The 26763-nt window shown below is 39.9% G+C and overlaps 1 protein-coding gene and 1 long non-coding RNA gene across 7 annotated transcripts in view; one reads left to right on the top strand and one right to left on the bottom strand.

The window, feature by feature from the left end:
• EXOC4 (exocyst complex component 4) overlaps window positions 1-26763 on the bottom strand; it is a 750068-nt gene that overhangs the window by 685015 nt on the left and 38290 nt on the right. For all 6 annotated transcript variants that reach the window (XM_003983067.5, XM_045052771.1, XM_045052769.1 and 3 more), the window contains exons 4-5: window positions 11921-12105; window positions 665-774 (exon numbers count right to left, since the gene is read on the bottom strand). In XM_003983067.5, coding sequence (XP_003983116.1) covers window positions 665-774; window positions 11921-12105 — 295 coding nt within the window. The remainder of the gene's footprint in view (window positions 1-664; window positions 775-11920; window positions 12106-26763) is intronic.
• Window positions 9211-11921, top strand: LOC123384038. Its single transcript, XR_006594589.1, has 3 exons — window positions 9211-9404; window positions 9704-9818; window positions 11782-11921. It is a non-coding gene; the product is annotated as an uncharacterized LOC123384038 (long non-coding RNA).

The raw sequence follows: 26763 nt of genomic DNA, 5'->3' as shown, positions 1-26763 counted from the left end.
TGAGCCATCCCAGAAGAATTCCCCTAAATCTGCATTAAATTCAAAGAACTTTAAATATAGGCTAAAATGGCCCTCCTTTGTCTTACTCAACAGAATAGTAGGTAGCCCAAGAAGAAACATGGTTAGTTTGCAGCTATGACCTCGAAGTGCATTATATGTTTGAGTGTGTGTGCACACCCACATGCAAGCACATATGGAAGTGGAGAGGCCACGGGAAGGTACAAGGAATCAGTATAGAGGACACACAGGATATAGATCACACACTCAGAAGCTCTCAAGAACCAGACAGGCAATGTAACAGGTGCAGCAGCTGGGTAAAAGCTAACAGAAACAATAGAGGTTATAAAAAAGAAGAAGAAAAAAAAAAGACAATGCATCAAAAAGCATTCAAATTCAACTTCAGAAAAACAAACCGTGCTCGTCAAATAAAGCATAACTACATCTGGATTCAGGCCAGATTCAGCTGCCAGTTTTCAAAGCTGCTAATGCAACAGGCCCAACCAATCATTTCCTTATTCCCTCTGAGGGTGGCAAAGAGCTCATCAGAGGCTCCAAGGAACTCACCCCAGGACCTCCCACCCCTGACTCCCCAGACTTCCCCAGGTCTTTGCCTTACTGTAGTATTATGAAAAGAGGCTAAGTGGCTAAAGAATTAAAAGCTTACCACTTGAGCTTCCAGGAGTAGAAAACTGAGAGGCATCGAGGAATTTTCGAGGAGTAGGAAGGTTGGTAACATCAATCAGAGGAACGGGAGAAGCATCTTTTATAAGGGAGCTAAAAGGGAAAGGTACAGTAGTTAGTTTCCACCTTCTCCAAAACCAACTACATGCCCATCTCTTAGCCCTTTCTTTTTGTCATGAGCCCTCTATCTCCACTGTGACTTCAAAGGTCTCCCAAGAGTATTTCCAGTGGTGATTGCTATAGAAAGAGGGTTAAAGATATATTCTAAGGGTTCTAAGTATTCAATTTTTTATTCTTACTTCATTGCTAGGTTTAAAAACATTAGTGTAAATATATTCTGGATCATCTGGATGAATACCTTACAACCAAATTATGCCATGCAATATCAGCACCCTTTGTTGTTTCTGTGTTAAAATTAATTTATCAGCAAAGGAAGATCAAATGTCACCATTTCATGATAACTGAACAAAGGTTTAAGTAGTTAAGCTTTGTTGAACCTGTGTTTTCCAGCTGGAGTTTTTGATATATTCTGGGAGTTCACTACATTCAGCTTTCTTTAAAAGAGGTTCATAAATTTCATCAAATTGAGAATCACGACAATAAAAGATGATTTAAGGAACTCAAACAGCTTAATTCAGTATCTGATTACCCATTTCACCTTTTCCAAAAAGGCCTAACACCTCATCTTAATGATTAACTTTAAGCATCTCCAAAATAAACACATTAATTTTAAATGACACAGAGACTATAAAAAACAATTAAATTTTCAAGCTAATTCCCACTTATAGCCATCTGTGAAGTGAAAGAAGTAGGCAATTTCAAGGCAAGTAACACCTGTGTTCTACTCTCAAGAAACTGAACCATCTATGGTGCACCTGGATGGCTCATTCAGAAGAGCACGCAACTCTTGATCTCAGAGTCGTAAGTTCAAGTCCCACAATGGGTGTGCAGATCACTAAAGAAATAATAATAAACTTGGAAGGAAGGAAGGAAGGAAGGGAGGGAGGGAGGGAGGGAGGGAGGGAGGGAGGGAGGGAGGAAGGAAGGAAGGAAGGAAGGAAGGAAGGAAGGAAGGAAGGAAGGAAGGAAGGAATAAACTGAATCATCTAACATTCTGCATCTACAACAGGAAAGCTTCTCCAAGTTCCAAGGGTAGACAGGTCAAAGCCACAATTCTCACCTCTCTCCAGTCCCATAAACAACATCAGTAGTAGCAGTGGCAACCTGGCTAACCATGGAAGTGACCCTCACAGTGGTTGTAAACAGAGGGCAGGCAGAGCCAGGGCGTGGGGACAAGACCACACCTTAAGGAAAGCTTTCTCCAAATGGGACAGAAAGTCGCATGCTTTTTTAACATCTGCACCCCCCCCCCCCAACGCACAGTGGCATATCCCTATCTCCCTCTCATCACTCCTTTTGGGTCCTAAGTACTAGGTATTTTTGTATGTGTGTATTTTTAATCTAATAAACGTATGCACGTTCTTTCAGAAAACGCTGAAAAACAAACTTTACATTAAAGGGCAAAATCATCATTTCAGGTATTATTTTTATCAAGTGCTAATAACATGTGAGCTGTTGTCCCAGGCCTTGTGGATAAGTGACAGTTACTAAGTTCTCCCTTCTCACTGACTACAGGGGAAGAAGGAACCATTGACTCAAACAAGTCTTCCGCATCTAAGTGCTGGGCACAGGGTTCAGTGCCAAGGATGCAAGTACGAACACCACACGAGCGAAACCAAACTTAGCCCATTTCCAGCTGCTGGAACTGCTTGCACACTAACATCAAACCTCAAATGTAAGATATACAAGTAACAAAGATAACATTTACCTGGAATTAAATGGACATGGTTCCTATAAACCTTTTCCTCCAATATAAAGCTATTAATTTCCTGTTTACCTCAACTATCCTAAGAAACAGAGCCTTCAAACCTAGTGACTGGTCACAGTAATTTGTCTGTTTATAAAATCAATTAGAGCATAGATTTATCCAGTCATCTTTTACATACCAACTACTGCTCTCGTCTCAGTTTCTCCCTCAATTACCTCACCTCATCCTCTTGCCCGGATTTACTCACAATTGCAAACCTAGCTCCATACGCCTCCCTCCCCTGGATACAGGAGGATAATCACCGATGTTTACAGTGCTGCTACCCGGTGTTAAGAAAAAGTCCATTCCAATTCTAAATGATAGGAAAAATATATAATACATTTCATAAATATTTCCATAACAAAAATGGACAAGTTATTTTTAGAGCATTGATAAATGAAGGTATCAATTAACAGGAAAGTTCAGGTGTATACCTGGGATACATGAGGCGGTAAAGTTAGTACCTACTTGTGTGCAGTGACATGTGTCTATATGCGAGTATAATACACCCTTCTACAGACACAGATGGGCACGAGCTTCACTCCAGACTAAAACCTACAATTATTTTCTCAATTTTAACCCAAAAATATGTTTTCAGTTAAAAACAGGGTAATAAGTGGCATGCCATTTTAACTCTGGAAAACATAACCTACTGACTTTATTATGAGAGCCAAAAGGACTCTCAAACTCCATCAATACATTTTTAGAAAGTCAATGGACTGCAAAACTATTTTCATAGGCCCGTCTCTCTAAAATTTTCCCCTGGGCTTCAATTTTCTCCTTTGTGAACACTAACCCAAAGGCAAGTAACTCTGGAAATGACTTTTGGTTTTTCTCTTGTTCCTTTATGAAAGGACTTAGTCTCAAGAGTTCGAGAGAAACGAGTACACCCACTCATTCAAGTAACTAGAGACATGAAGCACCACAGAAAGGAGGTGGTATTATAGAACACGGGCTCTGTTTCCATTTCAGAAGAAATAAAGTTGAGCAAGTATTAGTACCTCCAAAGAGTTCTGAATATCTCTAAGGAAGTATTTTTGAAAACAAAAAATAAAATCAAAATTAGATTGTTCTTATCAATTTTGTAATTCATATGAATGCTCTGAACTGCTTTATTTTGAAAGAAACATCAGAAGCTATTTTTCTTTTTATACATACATGATTACAAATTTTTTTATGTTTACCTTTCAGACAGAGAGACAGAGACACAGAGAGAGACAGACAGACAGACAGACAGAGAGCGGGTGTGGGGCACTGAGAGGGAGACACAGAATCCGAAGCAGGCTCTGTCAGCACAGAGGCCGACGTGGAGCTCGAACTCACCAACTGTGAGATCATGACCTGAGCCGAAGTCGGACGCTCAACAGACTGAGTCACCCAGGCGTCCCCTACAAATTTTTATTTTAAATATATTTAGAATCACTCATGGCTGAGCTGTCAAAGACAGCTGACATACACAAAATCCTTTCCGGCATAAGACAATACCCCCACAATTACTAACTGCATGTTGTGATTGAATGGGGTTTGCCATTGACTAACCACCTGGTGGCAAACAGGAAAACTATAAAGCAAACTACACCAAAAACATTCCCTACCACCGTAACCCTAAGGACTTTCTGGCCGTTAACCATCCATCCATCTAGTAAGGACCTATTTATATGTGCTTGACTTTAATACACCATGAAAAGTTTGGGTTTTGTGGCATTTTTTTTTTAAGAAGGATTAGAAGACCCAAAAACTTATTAAACATTTGCTTTTTAATTAGAACTTCCTTCCACTCCTTCACTTAACAGTGTGTCCAACTACGGCCGAACTTCACAGGGGCGGCTCCTATGGCTGATTTCAGTGTCAAACTACAACTTGACAGAGGTGAGCCGAACTTTAAGTTGTAAATCTAGTAACGACTAGGTTTGCCTCTATAACCCCAACGCCTGGCACAGTACCCGGCAAGGAGCAAGGGTTCGTAAAAGTTTGTTAAGTCAAACTGAGCTGAGAAATTGCTGTCCACGATAATATGCCCTTAGTCAGAAAATGTAACTGAATAATGAAACAGGGGAATGGCTGGCAAAGTAATTCTCTGTCGTTCTAAGATCGGCCTGAACATACAGAAAGAATAAGGAATGATTCAGAGGGTATAAAAGTCAAAAACAGTAATGGTCTCAAATGATAGATCAAGAGTGAAGCCATGTAGTACAAAAAAAGTGAAACTAAAATGTAGGCAGAGGGAAAAAGAAGAGAAAAAGAACTGAAAGATAAAAAAGAAAACAGACCAAAAAAGAAAAAAAATTAGCAGACAAAATAGGAAATAAATAACACAACAGGGTCCAGCACTTTCCTTATGCCCCCACAGACAAATATGGACACCAAAATCCATGGGGCTGAAATCCATGGGGCTCTGTATGAGCGAGAGAGCATCCAAGGAAACAAGGTCAAATCAAGTATTAAGCCAGGATGCAGAAAGTAAATGGATTAGCTTAAAAAATAACTCTTTATTGCTTATCAGTTTATGAAGGTATTATAGGTTTTTTAAAGATATATTAAAAAAATAATCTAATTATACTGTAGCACTTTCCAAAACAGCTAACAGCAAAGAGTCTATCTGTCCATCCATCCCTAACCCTCCTACATATACACACACTCATACATACAAAAACGTACACATGCTCTTTTTCAACATTATTTGGATCATCCCATATAGAATTTTAGATCCTGGTGTTTCGTTTCAGCAGCAAACATTTTGCTATTCCATTAAAAGTAATCTTCAGAAGCATCATCAATAATTATATTACTACTGAAGTAATAATACATGCTCATGATGGATACACTCACAGTCCTGAGGATATGAACTAAGTCCTTATTTCCTATTTCCTATCTACCATTTCCACTTCTCATAGCTAATTCCTTTTATCAGTGTCAGTATTATCCTTCCAGGAATTTTCTTTATAGAAACATACATTTATGTCTACATATAGAGGATACATATTTAAATATATATTCTCTCAATTCTTACACAAATAGGTTCATCCTGTACACACTGTTTTTCAATTGGCTTTTTTTAGACCCAATAATGTATCTTAGAAATCTTTCCCTATCTGCACAGAGATCTTTCTTGTTTATTTAAGAATTACATGGCATGGATACGCCATAATTCATTTCACTATATGCCTCTTGATGAACATCTAAACTGTATTTTTTGTTGTTGTTGTTGTTGTTACCAACAACATTCCAATGAATATCCTTTTACATATATTTTCATGATATGGTACTATTTTGTAGGATATGGGCCAAGAAAGCCTCCTCCACATACATTCTCATAATTTTTTCTAATGCTAGTAAAGTTTTATCATGTGATTTTTAAACTGAGTTAGAATTTTTCATATATAATAACAAGTAGGCATCTAAATTTATTTTTCTTTAGCCAAATGTCTCAACACTAATTTCTAAGCAGCCATCATTCCCTCTACTTACTTGGATTATTGTTAAAAAATATTAAAGTTCCATATATCCTGCGTCTGTTTCTAAATTCTATTTTGTTATACCAATCTGATTTCCTTTCTTTTTTTTTTTTTTTAAACATTTACTCATTTTTGAGAGATAGAGAGTGACTGTGGGAGGGGCAGAGAGAGAGGGAGACACAGAATCTGAAGCAGCTCCAGGCTCCAAGCTGTCAGCACACAACCCAAGGCAAGGCTTGAACCCACGGACCATGAGACCATGACCTGAGCTGAAGTCGGACGCTTACCTGACTGAGCCACGCAGGTGCCTCCCCAATCTGATTTTCTATTTGCATACCTGCACTGTTTTGATTAGTTTGATAATACATTTTAATGTTAGATAAGAAAAGCCTCCCTTAATACTGCCCTTCAATTTTTTTAAATAGTTCTTATTTACTTATCCTTCTATGTGAACTACAGATCTGACAATTTCAAAAAAACCCAACTGGGATTTAACTGGAACTGACATCTTTGAGTTAAGAATGTGGAAGTTCTCTCCATTTATTTAGGTCTTGTTTCATATCCTCCAAATACCATTTTTATTATTTTTTCCATGGAGCCATGTAACTTCCTTTTATTACACCTACTAGTTGTCTATTTCTACTTCAAAAATACGTATGTGCCCAGGTGCCTGGGTGGCTCAGTTGGTTAAGCATCTGACTTTGGCTCAGATCACGATCTCACAGTTTGTGAGTTCAAGCCCCTCATCGGGCTCTGTGCTGACAGCTCAGAGCCTGGGGCCTGCTTCAGATTCTGTCTCCTTCTTTCTCTCTCTGCCCCTCCCCCTCTTGTGCTCTGTGTCTGTCTCTCAAAAATAAATAAACGTTAAACAAAAAATTTTTTAAAAATATGTATGTGCCTTCGGGTGATTTTTTTTGTTGTTTTCTGTGAGAGTAGAAATTTGTTGTTGGGTGTTTATGTGTTTGTTTCTGGATACAGCAGTTAGAACAGTCTTTGTATTTGGAAAGACTCTCGACTGTCTAGGTCAATGCAAAAAAGAAAGAGGGCCCAACTTCCTACTGTACCAGGTGAAGGAGGCCAGACATGTCTCAGGCTCAACAAACTGGATGCTTCTACCCAGGACTTCAAATCCTGAGGAGATAAAGACAGATGCAGGGACACTTACAGAACACTGGCACAAGAATACAAACTCCAGCAGCTGCAGGCATGGTGACAAAGACAACAACCCAACCAGCCCCTTCCCTGGGTTTGTCGACGGGGTGCGCTCAGCTGCTTCATCTCTCCTGGTCCCTCCTGGGTGTTAGAGCCTGATTGCACAGCCTTCCTTCCCTTCGGCTCTATGACCTACCGCCTTACCACTTTCCACTTAATTCCCTTCCTTGTTTGAGTTATCAGGATTGATTTCTGCTACTTGCAATCTAGAATATTAGCTAATAAATCATCCTTGCACTAGAGAATATTTTATTTGCTTCCCCTCTAGTGATTTTCCATATAGAAATCTGTAGGGGCGCCTGGGTGGTTCAGTCGGTTGGATGTCCGACTCTTGATTTCAGCTCAGGTCATGATCTCGCGGTTCATGGGATTGAGGCCTCTGTCGGGCTCTGTGCCAACAGCACAGAGATTGCTTGGGATTCTTTCTCTGCTCTCTCACGCGCTCTCTCTCCCAAAATAAATATATAAACATTAAAAAAAAAAAAATCTTGGGACGCCTAGGTGGCTCAGTCGGTTAAGCATCCTACTTCACCTCATGATCTCATGGTTTGTGAGTTCAAGCTTTGCATCGGGCTCTGTGCTGACAGTTCAGAGCCTGGAGCCTGCTTGGGATTCTGTCTCCCTCTCTTTCTGGCCCTCCCTTGCTAACACGGCCTCTTTTCTCTCACTCTCAAAAATAAACATCTAATGGGGCGCCTGGGTGGTTCAGTCGACTAAGCGTCCGACTTCGGCTCAGGTCATGATCTCACAGTTTGTGAGTTTGAGCCCCGCATCGGGCTCTTTGGTGACAGCTCAGAGCCTGGAGCCTGCTTCAAATTCTATGTCTCCCTCTCTCTCTGCTCCTCCCCTGCTCACGCTCGGTCTCTCTCTCCTTCAAAACTAAATAAAAACATTAAAAAATAATAATAATAATAAACATTTTAAAAAATTTTAAAAATTAAAAAAAGACATCTTTAAATATACATATCTAGGTTAATAAACACAAAATTAAATTAAACATTTTCTCCAATTATTCAAATCCAAAACAACTTCTGACTTATCTTACACAAGAATTCACCACTCCTTTTTATCTCCTGACTGTCCAAATTTCCCAGTCTCTAACATAAGATAGGGATATAATTCCTGTTTATTATAGAGTATTCTTTTACCACATAGACCTTTTTCAAATATAGCTTCAGCTTATATTTTTGATCTTATAAAAATGTATTTGTCAGTTTTTTATATGCACATTTACATATTTAATGGTGTGTGGTCCTTACAGTAGTTTCAAACCACTACAACTTTAATGTTGTCAAGTTGCTGATTGTGGTTTGTATCTTAGAGTTCATCTTTGCATACTAGTTCCTTTTGTTGTTACTTTATATATGAGAACATCTTGCTGCTGCCCATGCTTAACAGTGTCCACTTGGCTGGGTATAGAAACCTTTGGTCCCCATTCTTCCCTATTCAACACTTTGTAAGACTCTGTTCTGCTATCTTCTGGTATTCTGTGTTCAGCAAATCCTGGTGATCCTGATTTTTGCTCCTCTTTACCAGGCCTAAGTTCAACCATATAAAACAGAAAACTCATTGGGGCACCTGGGGGGCTCAGTCAGTTAAGCATCCGACTTCAGCTCAGGGCATGATCTCACAGTTCATGGGTTCGAGCCCCACGTCGGACTCTTTGCTGAAAGCTCAGTGCCTGGAGCCTGCTTCAGATTCTGTGTCTGCCTCTCTCTCTGCCCCTCTCCCACTCGCACTCTGTCGCTCTCTCAAAAATAAACAAACATTAAAAAAATAAAAAACAGAAGACTCAAAGCAGCAGTGGCCTGAGCACAATAAAAACATTTTCCTCCCTCTCATATGAAAGATGTAACCCATTCAGACTACAAAGGAGGATCCATGCTATTACAGAGTTCAGGATGTGCTTCCATCCTCAAGGTCACCTAGTATCCAAGACAGCTTGATGGCACCAATCCACGTCCTTGACGAGAAGTAAAGGAAGGCAAGGGAAGGGTAAGATAGTGAGTGTACCAGTTTGGCTGGCACCTTTAGAGAACCTTCCTAGGAGCCCTGATTCAAAAGCTTGCAAGCAGAAGTCTCCCGAACCACCTTTAGCTATGTGGGAGGATGGGAAATACAGCCTGTGAGCTGCCAGGAACAAAATAAGGGTTGTCATGAAAAATGAAGAAGGGCCAAATGGATATCAGGTGGGCAAATAACTCTCTGTCACAGGAGACAATTTTTCTTCCTAGTCCTCACAGAATTTTTTTACAATTCATAAATATCTCCTCATCATATCTAAGAACAAGATTTTTCATTAATCTTATCTTAAATCCTTTTGATTTTCAGACCAAGGTCTTTTTGGGTTTTTTTCTCCTGTTTCAGTAGGCTTCTTTATTTACATTGTAATTATTATCTGTTTCTCCCTGTATCCGTTTGCTAGGGCTGCCACGATAAGGTACCCCAGACTGGGTGGCCTAACCAACAGAAATGCATTTTCTTACAGTTCTGGAGGCAGGAAGTCGAGATCAAGAAGTTGGGACTTGGTTTCTTCTGACGACTCTCTCCTTGCCTCGTAGATGGTATCTCAGCACGAGGTCTTCACAGGATCTTCCCTCTGGGTGAGTCTGTATCCAAATTTCTTCTTAAATAGACAACAGTCATACCGGAGCAGGGCCCACCCTAATGGCCTCATTTTAACTTATGTACCTCTTAAAAGACCCTATCTCCAAACTAGTCACAGTCTGAGGTACTTGCAGTTAGGTCTTGAAGACCTAAATTTTAGGGGGGGGACACAATTCAGCCCAAAACACTATCATGTTAGTGTTGTTCTACAGAGTAACTAAAATCACTATTCTCCAACTTTCGTATCCACTATCTTTCTTTTATCATCCTGTCTTTATCCTCTGTATGATGAGGAAACTTTTCCCTCCTTATCACTGCTTCAAGTCTTCTCCCCAGTGCTTGAAACAAAGATTGAATTTCCCTACTTTGTCTCATTTGTTCTTATATTTTGTTCATGTTTAGTTCATTCTTTCTGCATCTCTACCAATTCCATTCTTACAGCTCTCCATTACCCTCTCACAGAAGCTATGTGCTTGCTGCATACAGCCACAGAATAAGCACATTCAACAATAAGCACATATTTTGGTGGTTGACTAATCCAGGCTAGGCAGCCCAGGTGATCTTAGCTCAGTTCCACAGAGCTCTCATCCTCCTCTGGGCCTGATGCCATCCCGGCAACAGCAAAGACACAAGAGGGCATGCTCCCTGCCGCAAGCCCATTTCGAGCCCCTCTATGTGGCACATGCTTAACAATAAGCAAAAGCAAGACCCCACCCCACCCCACCCCACCCCAAAAAATCACATAAATCAAAGAACAGGAAATATACCTCTCTCACTACACTGGAGGAAGGAGTAGTAATTTTGAATAATCTCATCTATCACATCATCCTGTATCCTTTGGAAAACTCCAGCTTAAGCATCTTAAATTTTCCTGTTTTGATTCATAAACTTATTTCAAATAAATGCTCTTCTCTGAGACTTCAAGGTAATGCTTATTCTCCCTTATGTTATAGAATACTTTCACAGAACCCAGGGTATTTTTGGATTTTTTTTTAATCCTTACATGGGAAGCAATCTATTCATACCTGCTATTTACCACCACACACTGTGGAAGGAATTGCCTTAACACCGCCCCCACCCAACACTACTTTCCACTACGGAACTAACATTCTATTCAGATACAGTGTTGAAGTTACTTCTCAGGTACATAACCCTCAGCTCAATTTGTGTGCCTGGCAGAAGATTTTCTAGTGCCCATCTGCGGAAACGAGATAGAAACTTCTCTTTCTGTCAGGGTCTTGGACTAAATTGAAGCATCACACACAAAGTTGGCAATTTTTGTCTGAAGAGGATAGGACTTCAAAGGCTTCCTTCCCAGCATGCACTGCTTCCAGTGCTCCTCTTGTCTGTTAGCTGGATGAAAAAGTACGAGCACATGTATTTCGACAGGTACAGCTCAACTGCCCTCTGAGATCTGAGAGCTATTTTCAAGGAACGTTGGAAGGACTACGACATGCACAGCTATCTGATACATGTTAATAACGTCAGTAGTCTACTGTCTTAACTGTCTTAAGACCTGGTCTTACTTCCTACCAGGTCTAAACTAACCCAGTGAATTTCTTGAGTCCACACCCAGGCCCTTAAGTACAGGACTATGCTACGATCAAGCCCAGGGATAAAAGAAAAGTGTTCTCTCTGAAGCTCCCCTGAACTATTCCAGAAAGAAGACTGTCTACAGCTGAACATGACCCCTAAGTAACAAAGAATCTTATAACTTCAGTCCATACACATATTTCTTAATTAGGCCAGCTGTACTGTATAACTTAAGGATCTTTTTCTCTCCCTTGTGAGATATATCAGAATATCTCTGATCCAGTACACACACAGGCCCACAGTACATGTTTCTTATCCATCTTTACATAAAAAGGTCATAATAAGCGTGCAATGAAGGAAGGAAGAAACTTGGGATGACAGCCTTTCAGAACATGGAGTATTTGCTATTACAAAACCATCTTATAGTTTCAGGGACAGTATGTTGAAAAGTAAGAAGCAAAACCAAGAAGCAAATCAAGTACAACAGTCTTCTGGGAAACAAATAATGGTCCTTGAACTTCTCCACTGCCACAAGACACTGTAGCGAAGAGGCGCTTTAACCAACCTCACTCTCCCTTTCTCCTTGTTACGCTGCACAACTCGGCTGGTGGATTTGATGTACAGGTGCCGGTGCAGTTCATCTATGAGAACCAAGTGGAGGTTCATCTTCTTGCTGTGAAGCTCCAGCCTGAGGTCGCTCAGTCCTTCCACCTGGAGCAGGGGGCCCTCCAAAGACTCCACTGCTGACACCTGAAGAGAGAATAAAAAATGATTAAGTGGGACAACTACAAAACCTACCAATATTAGAAACACAAGAGACTATTTCTAAAAGAAAAAGAGAATTTATATGAACCCTACCAGCATACATCAGACTTTGAAGAGGATAACGTGGTTAGGCCTAGTTGTGCCTTTGAAGGTGCACCATCTAAGAGAAATAGTGAAGGAAACAATCTTGTTAAAGATAAACATTTGCAGCAACGTGGATGGAACTGGGAGGTATCATGCTGAGTGAAATAAGTCGGTCGGAGAAGGACAGATATCATGTTTTCACTCATATGTGGATCCTGAGAAAGTTAACAGAAGGCCATGGGGGAGGGGAAGGGGAAAATAAACAGTTACAAACAGAGAGGGAGGGAGGCAAACCATGAGAGACTTTTAAATACAGAGAACAAACTGATGGGGAGGTGGGGGAGAGGGGAAAGTGGGTGATGGGCAGTAAGGAGGGCACTTGTTGGCATGAGCACTGGGTGTTGTATGTAAGCCAATTTGACGATAAATTAAAATAAAAAAAGAACAGAGGAAAATTTTTCACTAAAAAAAAGAAAAGATAAACATAAAGGCATCTAAAGCGCCACAGAGCTGTATGTATCATTTATTCCCACACACACTGCCTGTTAACAGACACAAGTGTGATGGCCTCCCCGACCACATGATGTCATTCATTTCCTCACAAGAAGTCCACATACTAATGACTGAAATCAACTTTTAATCACATTTACCTTTTTAAGACTAAGACTAAATAAAAGCACACTACATGAGGGGCACCTGGGTGGCTCAGTCGGTTGAGCGTCCGACTTCAGCTCAGGTCATGATCTCGCGGTCCGTGAGTTCGAGCCCCGAGCCGGGCTCTGTGCTGACAGCTCAGAGCCTGGAGCCTGTTTCAGATTCTGTGTCTCCCTCTCTCTCTGACCCTTCCCTGTTCATGCTCCGTCTCTGTCTCAAAAATAAATAAATGTTTAAAATATAAAAATAAAAAATAAGAAAAGCACACTACATGAATGTTTAAATAATTCTCACTGTGATCATGAGGCAGAGCTTGGTTAGCCTAAGTCTACATGTGTGCCTACATACAGACAGGCTCTTGCTCGCTCTTCCTCGTACACACATACACAGAGGTAAATGCATTTTTGACATGAAAGGTACGAGCAGAAAATAACAGTCATCACCTCTCCTTGACCTGATCCAGTTCGACAGAAGCAATGGGATATGACCGGTGAAGAGAAGATAAACTACAGAGAAGGAAACGCTCCTGGTGTGAAGTGCAATTTGGGAGATTTTAAGACAGAAAAGATTGGATGAATAAAAATGGAATAGGAATACCTCCAACAAATGAAGATGAGGGCCTCGGGGAGTGTGGAACAACTCACTTTGAGACCAAAGTAGTAACTGTAAAGGGGGGGAAATAAAGTATGTTTCATATGATCCCATTTATCCATGGATATAAGATTATATTTGTCTTTCCATAAAGATCTAGATTTTTAAAAATCTTTTTCATGTTTATTTATTTTTGAGAAAGAGAAAAAGAGAGAGAGAGAGAGAGAGATCGCAAGCAGAGGAGCAGAGAGAGAGGGAGACACAGAATCCGAAGCAGGCTCCAGGCTCCAACCTGTCAGCACAGAGCCCGACGTGGGGCTTGAACTCAAGAACCACAAGATCATGAACTGAGCCAAATTCGCACGCTTAACCTACCGAGCGACCCAGGCACCCCAAGATCTAGATTTTTTAAAGAAAATAACAAGGTGAAGAATATACTCTTACTATTCCTTAGGAGAAAAATAAAAGCAAGAGAGAAACACAAAGAAGAAAATAATAATAAGGAAAGGGGAAAAAATACTTTCAAACAGAGGGAGGGAAAATAAAGGACTCTTAAATACAGAGAACAAACTGAGGGTTGACGGGGGTGGGCCGCTGGGGGGTAAGGAAAATGGGCGATGGGCACTGAGGAGGGCACTTGTTGGGATGAGCACTGGGTGTTGTATGTAAGCAATGAATCATGGGAATCTACTCCCGAAACCAAGAGCACACGGTATACACCGTATGTTAGCTAACTTGACAATACACTATATTGAGTAAAAATAAAACAAAACAAAACAAAACAAAACAAAATAATAGTAATAGAAGTACTAGTGTAGTAGGAGTAGTAATAGAAAAGAGAGGACTACAAGCTGAACTCAGAGGGAGAAGAGCCCTACCCAGCTCCCCAAAGGGATTCCTGTGCTATGACTACTCCCTGCTTAGGTTATACTTGTAAATATCCCTAAAAGGTACTGAGAAAGGCAATAACTAGGAATACTTCAAGGTACAAAGAGTGGATGTAATTAGGGAGATAAACATGCTCCTAAAAAGTAAGGCGTTTAAATAAAAGCAATAGATAACTAAAGCCATGAAACGTATCAATGATCACAAGTGCTGATCACGGACCTACACCAGTGCACAACATCACTGAGGAGCATGTGGGCAGCGAATACAGAAAGTCTGGGAGCCGCCAGATACAAACTGGCCTGAGGTGGGGGAGGAAAATGCAACGGCTTACCCACAAACACAGCACTTGTTTTGTGATGTGCTATATAATCAAATGTCAGTAGCAAGTAAGTCTCCTTAAGTTAACCAAGCAAGAAGGAAGGAATGAAAAAGTGGCAAGCCCTGAGCCAGCTCTGCCCCCGGAAGCCTGCCAGTTCATTTTCATGCTGACCCATAACTGCCCCTGTGACAAGAGCCCCTGGGCCTCATGCGAGCTGCCAACAATTCCAAATGGAAAAGCAGCCTCGCAAAATGACCACTGTGTCCCCAAGGAGGAAAAACAACAACAAATTCATTTACACTTATGCTCTAAAATGGATTTTAACTCGGGTCTGTAACAGAGAAAAGAGGATGCATTAACCTTTAGTGACATCGAGATCCAGAAAATGAAAAATAATTTGGTAAGCCACTGGCCCATCATGTAGCCTTATCCCTTAAGGTAATTAAATCCAGCTGAGATATTTAAGCTTAAAAACCACCCACTGCACATCCACACTCAATTTGTTTGTAGGAATTTGCATGAAGATTTTTAACCCAAACAGTTCATGTTCCCAAAACAAAATTATAGGATAATGTCAACTTTCAAAGCTACTTAATTGAAGTTTGTTTTTTGTTTTCGTTTTTTTAATATAAGTAAAGCACTTAACACAGTGCCTGGCACATACTGAGTGCTCACTGGAATTAGACATGAGATTTTTAACAGAATCTATTTATTCTGTGGTTAAAGAAATCTCACGGGGTGTTACTAACATGTGCTAATGCTACTGTTTTCAGTAAAGTGTTGTTTCCATTACAAGCATTTGGATGACAAATTTTCTGAATATGTCTTCTTGACCCAAAATACAAGTACAATTTATATATATATAATCAAGAGTAATTTTACAATTTCAAAGATTTGAAAACCATACCACAGGGAAGACAGCACGCTTATTTTTATATGAAAATACAGTGCTCCAATTTCCTGGCCTTCACTTATTAAAAGCTATAATTATGAAAGCTAGGCAAGGGCACTGTCTTCCCCCACTCTAACCTTACTGAGTGGTACTAAAACGGATTTTGAGAAAATAGTTATCAGTGCAACATGTGATCTCTAGAACATCAGTTTATAGAAACCTGACATTTATCTCACCTGGTTTCAAGAAGCCTGTAGCATAACGATTATACATAAGCAAAACTTGGTGAGGCAGAAAACAGCCAATCCATCCAAACATCACTGATGGTCAATTCTGCTGTATGGGGGATGGGGGAAACCTGGTTTCCAGGCATTTACTAACATTCAGGCTTTATTAGAAATCATTAAATATCTTTGGGGTGCCTGGCTGGTTCAATTGGTACAGCATGCAACTCTTGATCTCAGGGTTGTAAGTTCAAGCCCCACATTGGGTCCAGAGATTAAAGATAAAATCTTAAAAATATATATATATTAAATATACATCCACGTTTAGATATGCATAACTACTGGTAAAAACACAACTAAAGAGTTTGGGTTTTTTTTAATGTGGTCATTTTATGAATCATTTCACTGTTTCCCAAATTTAATGTCTACAGAGCACTTTTTTTTATTTAATGTTTATTTATTTTTGAGACAGAGATTGACAGAGCGTGAACGAGAAAGGGTCAGAGAGAGAGGGAGACACAGAATCTGAAGTAGGCTCCAGGCTCTGAGCTGTCAGCACAGAGCCCGACGTGGGGCTCGAACTCACGGACCGTGAGATCATGACCTGAGCCGAAGTCAGCCGCTTAATCGACTGAGCCACCCAGGCGCCCCTACAGAGCACTTTTTAAATAACACTAATGAACCATTTACAAGAATTCAAGAGATGAGGTTGAACTAAAGTAGCAACAAAACGGTCTCACAGGTGAGTTACTATGAGAAATTATTGAAATTGGGTTCTTAAATGTGACATACAACATCAAATAAATATATATTCTTACCAAACAAGACATACCAGATGAAAAATCAAATAGACAGCATTCAGGACAACAGTTCACTAGTAAATGCTGTCTATACCTCTACTCACAGATGGAATAACATGCATTCATACCCCAAATGATGTCTAGATGACCCTCTAAAAATCTCAGACAGGCCACACCATTTCTTAAGGGTAGATGACCATATAATGAGCTAATTAAATGTATTTGGAAGTTTTCTTACACATATTTTCAGAAATAAAATTGGAGGGTTGAGGGAATTTTTTCATATAACATCTATTATTACCCAAAAGAACATTAGTGTTCTACTCACCACAGTTGGAAATGGCTTTGATAACAGAACTCCGCTTTGGAGTTGAAAAATATTTCCTTTAGGATAAACTTAAAAAAGGGGGGGGGGGCACCTGTGTGGCTCAGTTGGTTAAGTGTCTGACTCTTAATTTCAGTTCAGGTCATGATCTCACCGTTCATGAGATCAAGCCTGGTGTCAGGCTCTATACAGACAGTGTGGAACCTGCTTGGGATTCTGTCTCCCTCTCTCTCTGCTCTGCCCCCACTTGCATGCACATGCTCTCTCTCAAAATAAACTTAAAAAAAAAAAAGTAAGAAAAATATTTCCTTTAGGATTATGAAAATAAGCATTCACCAAATGTTTTCATACATGATACTGAACAGGACGGCATGTTTTGCTATTAGAAACCTATGCACTGAAGAACAAAGAAATCCCAAAAACTGTTTCCATAACTCAGTAAGTATGCAACAGTTACATTCAAAATGTACACAATCAAGAATTGTCTGGTATTTCAAAAAAGTTTACTGTGAGTTGAGAGATAAGTTTACAACAAAAGCCATCTTTGTAATTACGAGCTACAGAGCCCTTAAATTTTCTTTCCCAAAGGTCTATTTCTCAATTTCCTTCTAGTTTATTTTTTTTAATGTTTATTTTTGAGAGAGAGAGAGAGAGAGAGAGAGAGAGAGGGACAGCACAAGTGGGGGAGGAGTAGAGAGAGAGGGAGACACAGAATCCGAACCAGACTCCAGGCTCTGAGCTGTCAGCACAAAGCCCAACGCAGAGCTTGAACTCATGAACCACGAGATCATGACCTGAGCCGAAGTCGGATGCTTAATCGACAGAGCCACCCAGGTACCCTTCAATTTCCTTCTAGTTTAAAGTAGGAAGTTATTATTTCATAGTTAAGTGTTCATCTTCTGCTAGCCTCACTCAAGTTGATTAGGTAAAAAGATCTAGTTTTGTGCTTTAATATGAACCACTTGAAATGTTCTGGAGGAAAGTTGGCCATTCTCAACATTCAGTTGGCTTCACTGAAGAAAGACTGGTTTATTATCATTTTTATATTATTATTTCAGTTGGGGGAGAGGAGAGACACAATGGCAACTGACATTAGTAGCCATCTAACTAAACCACCTGCCAGCTAAGGAAAATGCTTATTTTGGCAATAATGTTCCCTAAAGAAAGCAAATGTGTTGCCACTGTTGAGTCTAGAACAAGTATTTCCTTCAGGACTCTCATAATTAAATGGTTCCAAAATGTTTTATCACTTTTCAATAGGTCTGTATGCCTCCCTTAAGGAAGTACTTTTCGAGTAAGACATAACCATTCTGCAAATGTTGCCTTGGCTCAACTTACAGATGCGTATCTTTTTAGATATGAAAATTAGACTATTCCAGAGAATGGATACCCTCTCCCTTCCTATACCACCACGAGTTAAACCTGTTGAACAGACTCAACTAAGAACGCCAAAAAACCTTGGCTATGAACAACAAAAGAAGCAGGCCTTGGAATCTGACATTTACTTGGTGCCCAGGCCACTGGCCAGCTGCCACTGGGCCCCTGAGCTGCTAGAAGGCAACCTCTGGTGGCTTCAGCCCTGCTCCTCAAGACGGCCCTATACCCAGAAGTATCCACATAGAGGGCTCAAGGAGTCCTAGATGGGCATAAGAAGTATTCCTCTGGACGCAGAATGAGCCAAACCCACCTTTTACACAAGCAGGAAAGATGTTTATCACCAAGAACTCCAGATCAATCACTTACCAAACACTGTCATTTTGCTATACCACAGTGCCCAAAGCAGTAGTTTGGTTATCAGACAGAAATTTTTAAAAACCCAAAAACCAAAACAACAACAAAAACAACAACAACACACAGCTTTAAGCCCCTCCCCCAAACAAAATCACAGTCTTTTTCATGTATTAGTTTGAAATCGGAACCTTAGGAAACTGTTTCTTACAAGTCAAAAATGATCCAGTATTGGCTGTTTCATATGGTTTAATCCAATAGTTTTAGGAGATCTGAAAGCTTTGGTGCATCTAGGACATCACAGTGCTGTTTGTAGAACACTGTGGCCTTGATAGAACCTGTGTTCTATAGGGTTAACTGCAGCAGAGAATCTAGGAAAATTTCAACTAGCAGAATATTATATATGTGTGCGACATAAAACCACAAACATGTGACCCCCAGAGGATTTTGCTGATCAAAATCCTGTTAAATATAAACTTAGTAACAACCTCCACTCGGCTTGTGTTTAAAACATGACAGTAGCCACCACAGGGGACATATGTAGAAGATGGCTTAGACTGCTCTTCATACAAAAACGGTTAGGGGAGCGGGGGAGGGAAGTCGGGAGGCAGGGTAAGGGGCATAGAAAGCAGAATAAAGGAATGCCTGCAAGGCTTAGAGGAGTCTTCGGGGATCTATAGGAAAAACAGAATCCCTGATCCCAGCTTTACTGGAGAAGATTTGGCTCCCTAGGGTTCTGCTTTGCCACAGCCTGCAGGCCTCCGAGCTATTGACAGTTGGAACTTAAGACAGACTTCCCAAGAAAGCTGCATCACAGGAGCAAGGCCAAGCGCCTGGAGCATGAATACTTTTTTTCCACCCTAAGTCCTCAGCCTGCAGCCAACCCAGTGATCCAATCAGGCAATCAAAAATGCCCATTCTTAAAGTCATCTGTGAACAGAATATTGATCAGCCCCATTCAGGTGCCCCTTCTCCCTCCAGAAACCCGATACCTATAATGCAGACTCAGCATGCTCTCACCATTAAAAACAGGATGCTGTCTACTTCCATTCTGCTTTCATTACTGCTAGGGTTATTACATGTTTTTATTTAATAAACCTTCATCAGTTCAAATGAAGGGCTGTTATTAGTTGTGCTAACAGCCAAATGATAATGCTCCAGAGAGATATCAGTGCTTGTTGGTGCATTAGCAAAGAGAGGAGAAGGGCTGAGGTCAAGCATGTGTCAATGTAAATGAGGTGATATTAGGTAGTAAAGGCTTAATGCAATAGACTGCCGGGGAGCTAATGGAATTTACAGGATACAGCAAATGAGATGAAGTTATTGATAAGTGAATGAGCGGAGGGGGGGGGCCTGTAAGATAAAGTGCTGTCAAAGAAAAGCCCATTTACTTGTGAATTTCTTCTTTAAACTATCTTCACAACTATCTTAGAAAACAAAACTCACAAGAGATCAAATGTGACTTCTGATTTTAACAGAGAGCTCATCCTACCACTGCTGTGACACATAGACTTGGTTTAAAAGCATACCATTTGACTAAGCTCTTTCTTAAGTCTTCTTTGGGGATCCCCCCAGCTTCTTGGTTTTCATTTTTTCTTAAACATCAGGGCCTTCTACCACAAATAATTCCCTTAATTTAAGCAGAAATCTTTGGGGGTTTTTTCCTCTTGTCAAGTAGGGGTGTTCAGATCTAAGATATTCCATAAGCCCAAGTCTAAAAGAATGACAGTATCTGAGAAATGAAATGTTGAGTTTTCTATTACAAGAGACATTTAAAGGCTGTCAGGACTGGAGTCCTACCCCAATTTCACAGATTAAGGAAAAAAAAAAAAGAGTGAGGCCTAAGGCCCAGGAATGTATTTTTCTTAACCTTTATTTTTAATTCCCAATTATAAAAATACATGATCAAGAAAACTCAAAAAACACAAAATCCCAAAGGAAAAAGATGGTCCACATTTCACTACTCAGGTAAAATATGTTTTAATCTGATTCCTTCCAAATGATTTCCATACAAAGTTTTGAAAAAGTATTATTATTTTTAAATAGGCTTTTTCCATTTGGCAATACATTGGGAACATCTGCCCATTACCAAATATATTTTTAGCATTCATACTACTCCATAAAATGAATATTCCCCAAATGATTTAAACCACTTCCCCATACAAAGTAGTTGCTATATTCTTTTACTTTCACAAATCTTTCTGTGATAATTATCCTTGTATAGATTTTTTATCACATAATTAAAATGCTTAACTCTTAACATTCTAGAAGTAGAATTCCAAGTCCAAAGTAATGCACATATTTGGGGCTTCTAATACATAATGCCAAATTTGGAGCCTTATTTGTTCTAAATCAACTTACAACAGATCAGTTCATAATTACTTTCCTGATGAAATTAAACATACCTAACACCTTAAGTGAAAGTTAAAATGTCAATTGCTTATGGGCAAGATTGCGCGCGCATGCGTGTACACACACACACACACACACACACACACACACAATGGGGAGCCTGGGTGGCTCAGATGGTTAAGCAGCTGACTCTTGGTTTCAGCTCAGGTTATGATCTCAAAGTTTTTGAGTTCAAGCCCCACATCAGGCTCTGCGCTGACAGCACAAAGCCTGCTTGGGATTCTCTATCTCCCTCTCTGCCCCTCCCCTGCTCAGTCTGTCTGTCTCTCTCTCTCAAAATAAATACATAAACTTTAAAAAAAAAATCCTTCTTTGTGCCTAATCTAATGGTCCCTCCAATTCTCAGTTCCCATCAGTGCTCCATAAAGACAGCACTAAATCCTAGGTTCCTACTCCAAAATACAAGGGAAGAGACCACTAGGAAAGACATCCTCATTTGACAAGGGTCCCAAAGCCACTTACTTCTGTCATCTTGTTTGTTATTCTGGGACAAGAACAAGTTACAGAACAATTATCTTAGGAGTTGGCAAAGGAGGTCTCTGAGAGTCACATCAGGCTCACACTTCAATCAAGACAAATTCCCAATCCATTAGAAATGCCCAGCACTTACACAGTTCTTTACTAACATCAACTGCTAAAATCCCACAAAGGAATGTGAGAGGAAGAGCTAGGAACAACAAGTAATTAGTACTGGGACAAATCACAGAGAAAACATACTTCAACAAGCTCCTATCTGGTCAAGCCAAGCAAAAGCTACTGATCCACCTTCCCCAGTCATCGTCAAGTTGAGACAGAGGGCTCCCATCAACATGCGTGGTCACCTGCAGCTACTTATACATATATAGGGTCCCCATCTGGCCACACAATGACCAAACAGAAACCTGTTTGAGGAAGTCCATACGTGAGGCTGAAACCTGGAATATGACAGAGGAGGTCAGCAAAGGCCTCGTGTATTATTCCTGCCTTAGTTTATTCCTCATACGGGGCGAAAGTATATAAAAGGGCATGTGCACACAGGTGATCTGATTAATGCATTAGTGATGGTGGCACCAGGAGAGAGAGAAAGGCTTCTCGGTATAAACAAGTCCCAGATGATAGATGACCACTTTTCTCTTACCTGGCGCTTTGTCATAGTGATGATGACGCTACTTACACCTTCTTAAATTTGTCTATTGCCTTATATTTTACAAAGCACTGTAACCTTACCAAATTTCACTTTTATTCTCACAGCCTGTCTACAATCTAGATAGGGTATTTGTAGATCCACTCTAGAGAAGAGAATACTACATAACAGAGAGAGACAGTGATTTGTCTAAGCTCGCAGAACTAGGGAGTTGTTGAGTCAGGACTAGAATTAAGAACGTCTGGCTTCCAAACCCATTCTGTTTGCACTACACCACCGATGTACCTAGCCACCACTCGTCAGTAAGTAAATCTGTGCCCCAATTTCAACCCATGAAATCCCAGTGCAATTCCAATAAGAAACCACAGGAAGAAAGCAGCAGGCAGAGCACCAAGAAGGCAGCCCTGAAGAGTTCAAGTCCACCCAAACCTGGAGAGCATCTAATTTAACCACTCAACACCATTCCTACTGACCAAATAATCAGGCTATAAAATCAGAGTAAGGGCCAAATACTTGTCAGCCCTACCCAAAACCTGCAACAGAGGATGGCAACAAAGCAACTCCACACTACAGTATTTCTACAAAAATGTACCAATCACTGTGCAAAGTCTGTCTTGTGCAAATACAGTAAAACCTTGGTTTGTGAGCACAATTCCTTCTGGAAACATGCTTATAATCCAAAGCACTTTTATATCAAAGCGGATTTCAAGAACCACTGGCTCAGTTGCGATCATGTGACATTCAGCATCACGTACGACTCATACTGCAAGACATCACTCATTGATCAAGTTAAAATTTATTAGAAATGTTTGCTCATCTTGCAGTACACTCACAGAACAAGTAACTCACAGTCCAAGGTTTTACTCGTACTTGGTTTCTAACCCCTCAAAACTGGTATCAAAAGACACCAGAGACAACTAGTTTTACTCTGTTAAGTGGCACAGGGTATACCCTAGATCTACAGTTCCACATTTATCTGTACAATGGAATCACCTGAAGAATGTCAAATTACTGAAGGTAGTGTACCACCATCAGAGACTTCAATGTCATCAGTGTAGGGTGTGGCCTGGGCTTTAGATTTCTTCAAGAAGGTCCCTAATGTGCAGAGTTTGGGAATCACTGCCCTACAGCCAAGCAAGTCAACTGAAAACTGCTGAACCTTATGAGGTTTAGTGTAATATAACAAAATTTCTATTTGCTTTAAAATAAAAGAGGCAAAGAAAAGCAGATAAAAGAACAAAGTAAAAGGGAAGGAAAGCTAATACAATAACCGGGTGCTTTTCAAACAGTGTGCTACCCTAGCCTTCAAAAACAAATATAAATAAAAAAGGGCATTGGACATGAACACAAATAATTGTTTACAAGCCCTGTGCTTTTACTCTCCAGGAAAAAAATAAAGCTGCCACATCAGGCCTACTCATTTAATTTTAGACAACTACCAAGATTTCTTGTTTAATACCTTTATTTTCAGCTCTTCCTAAACCTTTCTGAAAAGACCAGATGTAGGCGTTTGAAGGACTGAAGGGGTCCCAAATGCAGCTAGAAGCAGCTATAGCTGACCACCTTATTTATAGAGCAAACCATACTACCCTACCTCCATCCCCAATTTTCCTGATGACCAATTTCTTGTTATGCTCATCATGATATGAGACTCTTTATTTGTTCACTGTCTCTCCCCATTAGCATGTAAGCTCCTTCAAGGTTAAGGGCACACATTCAGATATATTTCCCAGCAACCGGAAGTCATCAACAATGGCATCATACCATTCTTTGTAAGTCTACCAAAACATGTGCCCCATTCTTTCCTGTTATTAGTACAGAATATTGGCAATGGTCTTTCAAATCAATATTCTACACTAGAAATAGATGGGCTTAATGGTGGCTATTTCATTATTGATCACGGATATATTTTTTAACGTGTAGAGAAATCTATATGGAATATTGAAACATTTTTGCAGTCACTTACCACTTTCAGGTTAAGTCCAATAAGTTCACTAGAATGTTCCAGCTCTCGATATTTATAGAGTTTTCACCTCAATACCATTCCCACAGTCATAATGAGAAAAAACAGTCCTGGGAGATCTTAGAAACTCTCAGATCAGATGAAAGGGATGTACACTTTGCCCCCTTTTTCTTTCTTGTGCATTAATCATTTGATAGTAGATGCATGATCACCCCTTCCCTGCCCATAATATGAGAAAAGAAGAATTTGTCTATTTACTAATGACACAGTTCTAATGGCAGCATAAAGAACAAGCTCGCTGGTCCACTGCTCCTGCCATCTAAGCACTGACAGAAAAAAATAGCTTAACATCAACTACTTTATAACACCACAATCAACATTATTGATAAGTACCCTCCAATAGTGAACTGGCTTATATCCACTTACAATACTAGCAGAAAAACACACTTAGTTACCTAAGAGTCGATTTTGCAACAAACTGATCCTAGATAGTTTACTGACAAATTGCATTGCTATGAACATATCGTTGAAGTAAGCCAAAAAGGCGATTGACACAGAATCTGAAATTTGCCCATGTCAAATCCCAAATATATGGGAAAGAACTTTGGGGTCCTGATCATCCTTCCTTCTGTGCATGTGTTAGATCAGACTAGCCTTGTTTTCAGAGAAAAACCTTTTTTTTTAAGATTTTATTTTTAAGTAATCTTTACACCCAACGTGGGGCTTGAACTCACAACCCTCCCTGACATCAAGCTCCACCAACTGAGCCAGCCAGGCACCCGTTTTCAGAGAAAAATCTTATCTAGGCCTGCAGGAACTCCTTGGACTACATAAAATGTGGGGTAGTCTTTCATTTAGATAGATGTCCATTTAACGGAAGAAGGAATCCATAATGCCTAACCTAGCCAGCCCTACTCCAACTCTTAACAGTTCAGAACAAGTCCACTTCCGAACACTTTGCAAACTTCTCACGTGGGAGCAATCACCATTATCCTTCTTACAGTATCCATTAAAGTAATCAATTCACTACAAATAACATTTCTAAGCACTTACTGTGTATACTGCGTGTACTTTATATAAATAGCTTAGTATCTCATTTAATCCCTTCAACAATCCTTGGGAGTAGATGTAATTCTCAACTCCCAACTTTCGGCAAAGTCAAATAATTAGCCCCAAGTGATCCAGCTAGTAAAAGTCAAAGCCAGGACCCAAACACAGGTCCATCTGACCCACACTAACATTCACGACCTTGATTGTTATACAACTAATGCAAAGGCTCTTGTAAGCTGAAAACATTAGAAGTATATTTTTATTATAGGAGCTTAGAAAACCATGAGATTAAATTGCTGTCTTACTCCCTTTATGCCCGATGTGGCCACATTTTCAGTGTAAGTGATATAATTCCACCATACTATTCTCTCAAAGCACGTGGGATTCTCTGGAAGGCAACTACATAAATCTAAGTAGTTATTATAATAATCCTTATCTTAGTACACAGCTATGATTTTTTAAAAAATATATAAAGAGAAAAACAAGAGACATTCAAAATCTCTACAATCTCAGGAAGACTTAGAAATGAAAAAAATGTAGTCCCAGGCCTTGTGACGGTCAGCTCAAGTGGTTCAAAACTACGCACACTGGCTTAGTTTCCACTGATTGAATGCAATTATGAGTCGACTTCTATGGGTTGATAAATCAGAACTTGGGTAAGTGGTTTTCAAAGCTCATCTGTGCAGTTTTCGTGTGATGCAGACTTCCACATAAATTTTCCTTTAAAAAAGTTCATAAAAATATTAACTATCATCAAATACCTTCCTGGTTAGCTCATGCCACTGGGAAGAAGCTGCTGTTCTTATATTAATAATTCTTCCCGGAATTAATCAGTCATTGTACATTAGAACCAGCAGCTGGAGTGTTCTGAGTGATAATGAAACCTGTAACAAGGCATCTTCAGCCGTCTTTTCAAGACAATAAGGGAATTAAAATTTCAATTTAAATGCAGAGGTTTGAAACACGCTTCACTGACAAAATTACTTCAATTAATGTGAGTGGAATACAAAGGACAGACTGCAGAAATGTGATGCAGCAACCAGAAATTATGTCATTAATGTGCTTGCATCAACCCAGCACAATGACTGCAGAGGTCTAATTTAAACCATACATATCGCAAAGCTACAGGCTACAATATTAATCAAGTCTCTGATTTCAATGTGACGGATACAGGCTTCTTGTTGGACCACTTTTAGCCTTTCATGAGCTAACAGCAGCTGTTTACCTTGAAGAAGGAAACAAAAGGCCATGCCTATTTGCAGACAGTCCCTGTCATGACAATTTAATTATTTTATGCAAGACTCAGGTTATCATATCAAAAGAAGAAATAAATATCCCATCTAGAGGCCAAGTCTCTAGCTATCAGACCAGTGTGATAGTGAAGTAGGAATCGCAGGAGATGACAAGGGCCATGGGTCACCACTGATTTATTTACTCTGGATTTACGAACCTGAGTAGGGATTACACTACTGGGTGTCCGCACCTGCCTTACAATGGAAATGCAAAATCTTTCGATAAACAGATCCAAGGAAATCGGAGAGTTTTGAAAGACTTGATTTTTTGTCTTCACTTTCCTATGACGTCTTTTAG

Source organism: Felis catus, chromosome A2 (genome assembly GCF_018350175.1).
Source record: "Felis catus isolate Fca126 chromosome A2, F.catus_Fca126_mat1.0, whole genome shotgun sequence".
Taxonomy (NCBI): domain Eukaryota; kingdom Metazoa; phylum Chordata; class Mammalia; order Carnivora; family Felidae; genus Felis; species Felis catus.
The sequence above is the reverse complement of the archived record's forward strand: the minus strand, read 5'-3'. Positions and strand labels throughout refer to the sequence as shown.